The 12,443-nt window shown below is 42.2% G+C and overlaps 1 protein-coding gene across 9 annotated transcripts in view; it reads left to right on the forward strand.

Moving 5' to 3' along the window:
* Nucleotides 1-12,443, forward strand: part of LOC139339070 (adhesion G protein-coupled receptor L2-like) — an 85,892-nt gene that overhangs the window by 37,468 nt on the left and 35,981 nt on the right. For 6 of the 9 annotated variants that reach the window (XM_070974515.1, XM_070974508.1, XM_070974511.1 and 3 more), the window contains exons 4-5: nucleotides 2,606-2,715; nucleotides 6,286-7,086. In XM_070974515.1, the coding sequence (XP_070830616.1) occupies nucleotides 2,606-2,715; nucleotides 6,286-7,086 (911 nt within the window). Of the gene's footprint in view, nucleotides 1-2,605; nucleotides 2,716-5,088; nucleotides 5,131-6,285; nucleotides 7,087-12,443 lie in introns of those variants that run through there. The other 3 variants (XM_070974513.1, XM_070974517.1, XM_070974514.1) reach the window with 2 other exon arrangements.

The following is a 12,443-nucleotide window of genomic DNA, read 5'->3' on the forward strand; positions in this document are numbered from 1 at the left end:
TGTACGTAGGAACTGGTGGAAACTCTGTGCCTGTGTTTAATATTCAGGTGATCGTTCTTTCAGAGATGTACTGTAAATGGACGGTACGTCTGACCTCTTTCCGTCTGCCGGCCTTGTCGTCTCAACCTCTCTGTCTTCTACCAGCGTAGGGATAAAAGCTATTCATAAACAAAGAAATAATCCAAATAAGGCTTTTTTTGCTTGCTTGCATTACCTTATTTCAATGGCCACCTATTCTCTGACCCAGTGAAACTAACAGAAGAAATCTTTTACCCGGTCAGAGGTGCAGCTCTTAGGTAGAAAACAAGCAGAACACTTAACTACCATGAGATTGCGCTCAGTGCAATAGAGATTACATGCGGTGATTTCAGTGGCAGTTTAAAACAGAGGAAGCGTGTCAAAATGCTTAGCAACAACACCTCCCTTTTCTCCAAAGCAGATGCATCTAAAAATTGCAGAACAATAAATGCCAGTGTGAATTCTCACAATCTGAAGTGAATGAGCAGAAGTGCAGGCTTTTACTTAAAGCTGCACTTAACAGTGTTTTTTCTTTTATATTAACAATGGACCAAATGCCATTGGGTGATGTGAAAAGGCCACTTTTAGTGACAAACCTGCCAAGGATTATCATCCTACTCTGCAGCTAAATATCCTCCAGCTCATTGTTTGGATTTTCTGGTGAAAACAGCTAAAAGGAGAGTGAATACTGGACTCCAGATGCAAGCTAATGCCGCTTCATGTTTTCTGGATGTGCAAATAAGCAATTGTAGTTGTGCTTGCTGCACTGTCCCCATGTGGCAAAAAACCCCCAAAAAGTTAAATCAGGTTTAACTAAAATGACTCCTAATTGTAATTCTACAAAAAGTAATACTAATAAAATTAGTGTAGCCTAGACTTTACATACAGCTGTGCAGAAACACCAGGTTTAAACTGACTGAATAGACATGCTGAAGTAAAAATACTTAAGTATTAACAGTGTGATGTACTTAAGTATCAAAAGTTAAAAAAGCAAGATGCTGAACGGCTCCTTTAAAACTGTATATTATATGTATTTTATGAGTGGATTATTATCACTGTCGCATCAACAGGAAAGCAACATTGTAATATTGTAGCTGGTGGAAGTGGAGCAAATATACCCTCACAAACATACGTACTATTAAATGAGCTAAACATGTCTTTTGTATGTGAAGTCTTCATGCGCTATACGAGCTATAGCTGCCACTCACATGTAGTGGGTAATTTTCCTCTGAAATTATAGTAGCTCGAAATTGTACGGCACTTCAGTAAATGTGCTTTCCACTATTCAGTGCCAGAGTCAGCCAGACTTAAAAACTCTAAACACTGAATTAAAAAGAATATCTCAGGGTGTATTTGAAGTGCTCTCCTCTGCTGTCAGTCAGTTCACATTTTGATGCAGCGACTCTTCTCCCTCACAGCGGCTCTCACTGCAGTGAAGTAGCCATGAAAGCGAATCTCTTAATTGCAGCTGGCACCATATTGTCAGTGATGTTTAAACCATCGCTGATGATGCTATTTGTTAACTTCATAATGGACCTCGCACCTTTTTGTTCATATATATGTTTAATAATCCATTAGCTTCAAGGGAAGGGTTTTGTTGGGTAAATGCATAGGTGGATTTAGAGTGCGCGTTGAAAAATCAAGTCTCTTGCTGGCTAATGTACATGCATTTACCTTTTGATTCACTGCTTTAGCATCCTGCGTAGTTAAAAGCACAAGGTCAAGGTTTTGTGTGTTTTTTGTCCGACAAAGTCCCATTCTGTAGCGACAGAAAGCCTCCTCAATTGCTAATGGTTCTTTGAAAGTCATGTCCCATGTCGAAATGTATGTCCAGCTTGCATGACTGCTACTGACCTTTTGAAATATTTATCTCAGGCTTGCAAATTGTTGAATGTCCTTATTTTGGTGCCAATTTTTTCTTGTTTGCCTCTGTTACTGCTGACATTATTCTCAATCCCCCGGCCTCAAGTGAGCTTGATTGAAGTGGAGCCAATTTCACCCTATACAGTATTTACACACTCAGTCCTCTGCTGCTCTTTTTTCTCCCCCTCTCCCTCTTCACTTGAACTTTCTTAGCACCCGCAAACATCTGCAAAGACACACGCACGCACTCACACGCACGCACGCAACCCACACATCAGACTGATAACTCATTGCCGATTTCAGACTGGAGGGCAAACAGCCTCCCGTAGAAACACGTGCCTGCTGCGTACGTGCAGAGGAGCCTCCCAGTTTTACCAGAGTCATCATTCCAGTCGCCGCCACCTGTCGTGTGTGTTTTAATGAATGTTATCCCTTTCAATAGTGATATGAAGACGCTGTGAAAAGAAATGCCATCGCTAATTCCCAACATGCCTTTAGCAGCTCTCTCACTCTTTACTCTTCCTTAATGCTTTCTTTCCTCTCTCTGTTTGCCAAGGTTTAAACTAGAATGCATTTGTGACAGTCCTGGCTGGGATTTCATCAGTTTCTTTGTAGCTGTAACAATGAACTTTTCCCCCTCTGTGTTATTAATGTTGTCTTTGCGGAGTGCTCTTGCTGTGGTTAGTCATGATGAAATCTCTGGTCAATCTTTTTTTTTCTGTAGGTGCAACAACCGTACGCAGTGTGTGGTTGTCACTGGCTCTGATGTCTTTCCTGATCCATGCCCTGGCACCTACAAGTACTTAGAGGTCCAGTATGAGTGTGTTCCCTATAGTAAGTATCGCCATCCAAATCTCATACCGAACTCTTATTGTGTGTTTTTAAAGTGTGTGTAGAATAGACAGATGTGCTGTCACTACGGTCTCTCTTCAGTTGCAAAGACTTGTTTGCTTTACAGATGATACTGCAACTGGAAACTGGAAATGTGTGGAAGGCATTAATGATGATCAATTCAGCTGAAGCATTAAAGTGTTGCAGTAATTTAAAGGGTCATTTGATGAAAATTACAAAAAAAAGCCTGTTTTCTTAATTACCTCTGGTGGAATCCAGCCATGCGGATAGTTTTGGTTTTCCTTGTCCAGGTTTGGAGATATCCACCTTCAGGGTTGAGTTTTGATAGCTGCTTCCATTTTGGATGCGGTTCCAAGTTGGCAAAATACCCAGATTTTTCAGATCAAGTCACGATGTCCGGTCATATTGTACTCCAGTTTAACAATAAATGCCAAAAAGAAGTACAAAAAAAAAAATCAATTTCTTTGTATTCTTACATCCAAATCCAATCATGTTTTCTTCCAGTAGAAAAAAAAATCTTTAACCAACCAGTGTGAGCCAATAATATGACATCCACCCCTCAGACGCTATTCAGCTGTTAGCAGCTCAGAGCTTAGAGTCATTAGTCAGCTAGCCAGCAACAGCATCATAGGTCAGCGTGTCTTTGGGTGTTCGCCACCTCAGACCTCCCTGGAGAATAATAAGGTGTAAATCTAAGTAGGGCACACCTGTTATTACAATGTAGTGATACATATTTAACATTTTACCACTGTAGTGTTTTAGTGTAGGTGATTGTAGGTAGAAATTGATTCCTTGAGTTTTAGTTACACATATCTTACAAATGTTGAAAGCTAATATTGGATTCAATACAGTGTTATCAAACCCTTCCCCTGCTCGTGTGAGATTTCTGCCTCCACCCCAGTACAAAGAAATTTGTGGTTTTTATTGAAAACTGAAATTTCAACAGCAAAATCTTCTGCAGAAACAGTTTGCGTTCGTCTTACTTACTGTTTTGATTAGAGCTCCTCCAGTTTTTTTGCTGTGAGCACAAGCAAAACTCCAATGACCTCTACTCTGTTTGGGCAGCAGAAGAAATGTCAAACCAGAGGCCAATAAAACCAAAACCATCTGCATGACTAGATATCACTTGGGGGTAACTGAGAAAATGTGTTTTCTTGTCGTTTGGCTGAACTGACCCTTTAAAAGGCTTTAATAACAGTGACTTTAGATCTGTTGTCTTTTGCTAAGATTATAAAGGAGAGGTTATAAAGAATCAGACACACCACAGTCTTACATTCACTAATGTCACGTGGAGACAGATTACAGAGGATATTCGATTAAAACAGTATAAGTGCTAAAAATCCTGAAAGTCTGAGATGACTCTGCATTTTTTTTGCAGATTAGCCAAATTCCGGTATTCCGGTCATGGATCGGCTTTAGAGACTAAAGCTGTGAAAATTGTTTAATTAAATGTACTGTTGAGTTAGTTATATCTGGTATCTGGTTTGACTTAATCTACCTTAAAAGGGTGTTTTAGGGTAGTTTATGAGAGCGGCTTTAGGCTTCATCCCTGCCTGTGAAAGTACTTTGTATTTAAATTGATGAATGATAAACATTTTCAGAAATATTCACCTCTTTTTTTTCTTCTTTCAAACAGACCTCCCTTTCACCTCCTGTCCCGTTCCCCCTCGACTAACCTCTTTGCTCTCATTTTTTAGCGTCCAATCTTTCACCCCCCCCTCCACACACACACACACACACCGTATGCACCTTCAACAGTCCACTAAAGAAACTCCATATTAGGCCGACTGTTCATCAGTCATCTCATGTGCTCTTGCTCTCTTTGGCTCATTTAAGAGTTTGGTCTGTAACATTAGCACCGTGTCGTGTTTTACGTGTGTGGGCGAGCAAGTTCGGGATCGACTTTTGATTTGTGTTTATAAAGTTTGAACAAATTCCACCCTCAGTCAGTACATGCCAAAAATAACTCCTGTGCTGTTTCTCTAAGAATGTTATCCATCTAAATATGACCAGGAGATTTTTTTTTCTCCTGCCACTTAGGAGAAGCATTTTTAGAGGGATTTATTCTGCTTTAACAGTGGCCAATGCATTATTTTCTTGGCAGTTAAAGATGGTAGGAATAAAAAGTTGAACGCACTGGAAAACATGGCACATAGCTTGTCTCCAGCCATAACTTGTCTGTTTTTATATCCTAGGATAAGAGGCCGTCTCGCTAACAAACAACTTTTTTTTTCCTAGCTCTTCTTCCCATAGCAGCCCTGCAGTTCATCTCATGGTCATATCCTCCAACTAATTCTTCTCTTGTACCTGGTAGTTGACTCGTGATAACCTTTCTCTCCCTTTTGCACTCTTTTTTGCTTTCTTTTCCAATGCCTGAAATAGAAGTGGAGCAAAAAGGTAAATGAGTGGTCTGGTCGTCCCCACCCCTCCCCTCTGGCTCCTTGTTCTGTGGTGTTGAGTACAGCTCCCCTCACGTCTCCTCCCCCTCCTGATTGCCTCTCCTGTCAAATGCTAAACCCATAGGAGGATTGTTTGCACCCATGGAGTCCAAATGAATTTCAAAAGCAGAATTTCAAGTGACATCCACGTTTTGTTTTGTTTTGTTGTTTTTTTTTGTTCTCACAATGTGGAAGAAAACACCAACTGTTCGGTGTTGATTTGTTCCAGCGACTCTTGCCTAGCACTGTATTAACTCTTGAAGAATGAGTAGTTCTGTATATATATTCTTAGTTTGCTTGGCCCAAATCTGCTGCACCCATAGCACGTGATGTGAAATAGCAGTGATGGCTGAGTGGGATTGGCATGACTAAGAAAAACAAAACAAAAAAGTTTGAAAACAAGAATTCACTGTGTCCCTTTTTTTTATCTACAACCAATTATTTGAAAACCATCTAAATGGGAACCTTGCCATGACCTCCCTCACCCATCAGTGGTTTCTCTTGTCTTTTGCCACAGAACTAGTGAAAATCCTTTACCACTGTTGTTCGGTCTATTCCCCAACCTCCACTTTCATTTTACCTCTGCTTTGCTGCCGCCACCACCATCGACAACCTGTTGTTCACTCTTATCACAAGATGTGAAGTCCGTTCCGTTTTCATTTTGGTTTATGACCTCAGTCATGTGAGTATGCATGTGCAGTGTGTCCATATACCCAGCTGTTCATGTGGCATTTGACATCAGGGACAGGCTGGTTTGAAAAAGGTGTGACCTGTACTTCTCCCATTTCCCTTGTCTTTCATTTGCAGGATTTTTCCCTTTTTCGTTCACACTTTGTTTAGTTTTGTCCCTGTAGCAGCAGACCCTTGAGATGCAAGTTCTTTTATCCTCACATTTCTCATTCTGAATAATCACGATGACACATTTATTTATTTTTTTTCCTATTCATTAGCAATAGTTCAAAAGCACTAGATAAAAGATTCCTCCAAATTCACAGTCCCTGATCTTTTTGTCCTGCACTTGAGTTGTACAGCAGCGACAATGATGCACATCTGATGTGTTACGTATGTTTTAAAATATTTTGCCTTTTTGTTTCACTCTCTTCTTTGTCACTAGTTTTCATTTGTCCTGGGACTCTGAAGGGTGTAGGAGACGCCACCTTCCTGTTTGAGGCCGAGCAGCAAGCGGGGTCGTGGTGCAAAGACCCTCTGCAGGCCGGTGACAAAGTCTTCTTCATGCCCTGGACGCCGTACCGCACTGACACCCTCATCGAATATGCCTCCCTGGAGGACTTCAAAAATGGTCGCCAGACGACCACCTATAAACTGCCCCACCGGGTTGACGGGACAGGCTTCGTCGCCTATGATGGCGCCATTTTCTTTAACAAGGAACGCACTCGCAACATTGTCAAGTTCGACCTGCGCACTCGCATCAAAAGCGGCGAGGCTATCGTTAACAATGCCAACTATCACGACACCTCACCTTATCGCTGGGGCGGCAAGACAGACATTGACCTGGCGGTAGACGAGAGGGGCTTATGGGTAATCTACGCCACGGAGCAGAACAATGGGCGCATTGTGGTGAGCCAGCTAAACCCATACACTCTCCGTTTTGAGGCCACATGGGAGACGGCGTACGACAAGCGCTCTGCCTCAAACGCCTTCATGGTGTGCGGCGTGCTTCATGTGGTGCGCTCGACCTACGAAGAGAATGAGAGCGAGGCCAGCAGGAGCCAAATTGATTACATCTACAATACCAAGCTGAGCCAGGGCGAGTACACTGACATCCTCTTCCCCAACCAGTACCAGTACATCACCGCTGTGGATTACAACCCCAGGGACAACCAGCTATACGTGTGGAATAACTTTTACATCCTGCGCTACGACCTGGACTTCGGGCCTCCGGATCCTGCTGAAGGTGAGCGCTGCTCCGTGTTTTTTTTTGTTTTCAGTCCATTGTCTTTGTGTAATTCCTCCATTGTTTGGTTTGAGCGTGGCATGTCACAGATGGCTGCCTTTTAATTTTGGATGCAGTTCAGGTGTGATAAAGAAAAGAGGGTTGTGTTAGTCTTGGGGAAAGGGCTCATTTGCAGACAGAAATTACAGATTCACCTTGGAATGAGGGATAGCTCCCAGTGGAATCACACTGCTTCAGAAGCCTGTTTCTTTATTACCATGAGGCGAGCTGACGCACTCATTCCACCTGAAGCTTGGACCCTATCAAATTCTCTAATCTCAGGCCTTATCCAAAACTGTTATGAATATATAGATATATATATATATGTGTGTGTGTTTGAGAAGTATTATGCTCAGTATAACAGAGGTTATCCTTTCCTCTTTACCTTGGGATTTGAAGTTGTGTTGCCATGGCTACCTCATCAACTACACAGAAGCCATTTTTCACAATAGATCGGGAGATAATCACCATCCTATTGTGGCATAATATTTCTAAAACCACCAGGCTGAAGAGTGTGAGTTATGTGCCACATGGTGAATCAGAGTAGAAGAATAGCTGGGACGAGAGATCAATTACAGTGAAGGATCTTGTCAGGCGGTTAGGGGGCTTAAATTAATCTGTGAAGTGCTGAGAGGTGACGTACGTGTCATCACAGAGGGACCTTGCATTAAAGTGATGATGGGCTTAATTACCTGACTGCAGCTACCTTACCCCACGGAGGCAGGCTAAGTCTCCTGTATGAAGTGTGGAAACAAGGAGCTTGACCCGACTTCACGTTACGTTAAAGGCTCAGGTTGCCCCCGAGCACTGGTCTGGATTAGGTTATGATTTTTAACTTCTGGATATTCAGGAGGGGGTTGCCCGGAGGAAATCTGATTCTTGACCTGAGCTGTTGAAGGAGGGGGATTTGGCGTTGATGTCTCAATGGGGGCTGTGTGCTCCTGAACTCTGGCCTCTTGTCAACATGTCTGTTTGTTTTCCTGCCGTTCCCTGGAATCTCCCCAGCATGATAACTCGACACCCCAGGGGGCTCCAAGTTTGTGTCTGTTTTGCTGAACAACCAAAGCCTCAATTAAGGGTATGTTAGAGGACATATGAAAAATACTCAAACTTTAATGAGTTCTCCACGCATGCAAACTGCCTTCTCAACTGTTCACGTCGTGATGTATGTAAATGTAATTAACAACTGAATTATCATAATTACCCTCCTTGTCTCAAAAGAGGCTCAGGGAGAGGAGGAAAGTGGCCATCACAGAGCATTTTCAGTGAAGGGTTTAATGTGCTCTCTCAGCTACTGTAATGCCTCGGTAAACATAAATGCCACATAGGCTTAGTGTTGCCCCTTGCTGCAGGAACAGTGCATTTAATCAAGGAACCCAACAGAACATAAGTCGTTGATTTCACTCATTATTCTGAGAACCCGTTTTCCCACCACTGTTTTGTTATTGGAATCCAATCAGAAATGCACCTTTGCAGCAGAACTTGTCACTTTGCATCATTAAGTGTGTCGTATGGGAACATTTTGAAATATTTGTGTGCTCAGGAAGGAGGGAGGAGGCATCTCGAGATGCCCCGGCCACCAGCAGCACGCCTGGCTTTGTGAATGGCACTTGAAAATAATTGGTTCTTGTTTATTAGGTTTTGTCAGATCTACACCTTTAACTTCTTTACTGTGTAGCTATTAGGATTTATTGCTGCCCATGATATGGCGTTGAATTAAACAACCCATTCTGCAGGGTAATCTAATGGTGCTGAAATAATGTCTCTCTCTCTGAAACTGAGGGGCACTTGAGGCGTAAAGGAAATTAATTGTGCCCATTAAGATTCATCGACCACAGAGTGAAGTTACCTCGAACACCAAACCCAGTGTATTTCGCTCCTTTGTAGAACTCATGTAACACAATGAGCGTCTGTGTCCTTTTCTGTCAGAAGCTTCAACCTTGGCTGTAATACTCATCCTAGAGCGACTCTGAAGTGCCAGCAGGATTAGGGGTTTATATTAAGGGAGTTTTAGCAAAGTGATCAAAGCAGAAATAATTGACTTTAGCAACTTGCCGGTATTTCCTTTACCTTATGTGGAGTGTCTGTAGCGTTGCAGGTTTCTTAATTCTGGCCCTGGTTGAAGTGATTAGCCACAATCATTCCCCATATTGATCTTTCCGCTTATTGTTCCAAACAATTCACACGCATTTAAAGAAAATGCCGGTTCTCTGCTAATGCATTGTGAACACAAAACAGCAATGATCAATACTTAGAGAGTCTAGCGCCTCAGAGGTCTCTCTAGAAGTGGTGCATGCCAATAAAAAGCACACCTAAGTGCCCGCTGTTGGAAAACTTAGAGGGACACCAGTAATGTATTCTCTGTGATGTGCAAAGGCATTAACTGATTTCAGTCCAATGAATTCAAGAAAAAAGAAGAAAAAAAACAATCAGAGGAGCCAGTAATTGCCTTGAGCATTTCAAACTAACAAGGAGAGAAGGAGAAAATTAATTTGTCTTTGAGGTAGCATTGATCTGAGGCCTTAAAGACGAGAGGCATAAAATTAATGGCTTTGTCCGAAAGGCTTTGCCACTCAGTGTAATCTGGTAACGGTAAGCACAAGTGGGCTCTGAGCTGAACTTTAATGTCAAGAAGAAACACTGTTTCATATCCATGCCACACGATAGCTACCTCGTCACAAAGCTGATGTTTTTTCTTCTTCTGCTCAGCCATTTTGTGGCTTAACTCAGCTGTGCACCTCACTGCTCTTTGGTTCGCCTTTACTTCCATGAACGACGCATCCAGGTGAGCCTCCAAGACGCAGGACATTTATAGATGTATCATGCACTAAGCCTGTGTTCCACCCTCTGAAGCATCATGTTCGGCAACAGAAATAGAGCCTAGAGTAAAGGAGTCAGGAGATTTGCAGGGGCTCTAATTGTTCTGCGTCTTGCCATGGATCAACGCTGGCGAGATTATAGAGGGAAATTGTTTAAGTGGACGTTGTAGCTGCAGATGATAGAGAGTTTTGGAGTGTTTTTGCTACGAGTTTATTTCTGTCTGCGCATACATCTTCCCCTCTGCGTGCGTGTGTCTTCAGTGTGAGCTGCTTTGCCACCTTCCTCTGACTCAGGCCGTCTAGTTATGACAGCGCTATGTCTGCTGCTCCACAGTGCTCAGTTTCAGGATCATAAATTACCCCACACAGACACCGGATATGTCCAGCAGAGCTTTTTCTGTCTTCTGCTCTTAAAAGAACAAATGCCAATAAAGCAGGGAGCCCTGCAACAATTTCTCAATGGCCTGAGTTTTTTTTTTTTTTTTTTCATTTAGCAGAAATAAGGACGTGTTCCACAGCGTTGGAGCTGCACGTGATTTGTCTTGTGGGCCTTTACCTTCCATGCCTTGCTGTGTGCTCCCGTCACGTAGGCTTGAATGAAGCAGAGCAGCATGAGTGCATATAAACAGCCTAATGTAAAATTCATGTCTTGTGGGATTTGTTTCTCTGTCATTAATTACCAGCACTGGCTCTAGGTAAAGAGGCAAAAAGACCAACTGTAGCTGTTACACAGCTCTTATCCTGTGAGTCTTATTCTTGAGTCAAGCTAAAATACCCTTAGCACAAGGTCTGGAAACAGCTAGCCTCTGTCCACTAATTAATGCGAATTAACAGTGTTGAGCATTACTGCATAACTTAGTCATACATACTATATTATGATTACTTTTTAAGTCACTTGTAGTGAGATGACAATTTGAAATTACAGTACAGTTTGGTTGAGACCGTCCGAGATGCGCTAGCTAGTCTCTACCAAAAGAGGAGAGCTGTTACTCTCAGTAAGTTCAAAGTTGTCTAATTTGCCTGTTAGCTCGCTTGCTAACGTTGACCACTGTTGTGGTAATCCTACGTTCAACAATACATCGGCGTGCTTCAGAGTTAGAGGTTATCTGAACCCAGCTGCCTCGTCAGTAGGGCTAACGTTAAGATAGCTGTTGACTGTACCACAGTGTCTCGTTTTTGATGTATGTGATATATGCGACATTTGGGTTTGGAGGATTTGGTGTATGTGTTGAGTGACTGAGAACATTTTTCAAGTAATGTGCCCAGCACTGGTAATTAACACGGTACGTTACTTGTTCGTTTAATCTGTACAAAACTGAAGTGTACAAAGACAATTTGCTGTTTTACGGGGGGTTATACAGTGGATGTTTCCCTGAGCACTGCCACACACCCAGAGGATATTCCAAGAGGTGATTGCACCTGGCCAGGAAATAGTCAGGCCCCTAACCCACCATAGCCTTTTTCTTTTATTTATTTATTTTTGCAGATTAAACAAAGCAGACTTCGTCTGCTAGCTTTTTCCCCTATTTCCATTTCTTATGCTAAGCTAACCTAAACTGGATATAACCCTATATTTACTGTTCCATATTACCATGCTCTTCTCTTGTTCTTGCATTTGGGCATGTTCACAGTGCAATGAAAAGAAAAAAAACAACAACACCGCAGCTGTTGTTTTCTTTTTCATTTGGATCAACAGTGGGAAATTCACTTTCCATTTAATGTGGTTTAGAAATGGATCCCTGCCAACTGAAACAGGCTTCTCCACTCATCTTCCAGCGGCATCCATCTGATTCAGCTGCTTCTCAGTTCGAGGACAGCAAACATCAGAGGTAAAAAGGCGACAGGAGCACGCTGATTGATTTGCAGACTTTAATAGTGCAATCAGACCCTGGCTAATTTCCGGATGATTTTAAACAGAGCTCTGCCTATACGATATTTCCTTTCAGCTATACGTGTCTCTTCGTTATTGTACTGGGAGGATTAGCCTTGTAAGTGATTCATCATCAAAAAATTAAACCACTTATAACAGCTTGATTTAGCTGCGAGTTGTCATCGCTCTTCCCTAATAGCAGGTATTAGGCGGCTTATGATCCATTTATCCTGCCATTTGTATGGACAGGTAGATAGTTTTTATTGCTCTGGCTCTATGTGTGTAATTGGAGATAAAACATCTCTTTTAGTGCTGTGGTGTAAGAGACAAAAGCAAGGACAAACAGAATATCTAGACCCCGGATCATCTGATTATGGTTTCATATTTTTTGTCATCTCCCTCGCAGATACGCTAATGGCTCTGGGGGGCTATAAAGTGATAAAACTAATTCTGTTTCATCTCCGATGTCTTGATTGATGATCTTGCATAATGGTTCTCCTTCCTTTTAACTCTGTTTTAATTTACACACTCTGTTTAGACTCGGGTGACAGCCATTTTTCAAGTGTTCACTCTCAAAGTCTTCTATTATTTACAAGAGGTATTATTCAGCATATGGCAACAGTATGCCT

Source organism: Chaetodon trifascialis, chromosome 11, assembly GCF_039877785.1.
Source record: "Chaetodon trifascialis isolate fChaTrf1 chromosome 11, fChaTrf1.hap1, whole genome shotgun sequence".
In the NCBI taxonomy this organism is placed as follows: domain Eukaryota; kingdom Metazoa; phylum Chordata; class Actinopteri; order Chaetodontiformes; family Chaetodontidae; genus Chaetodon; species Chaetodon trifascialis.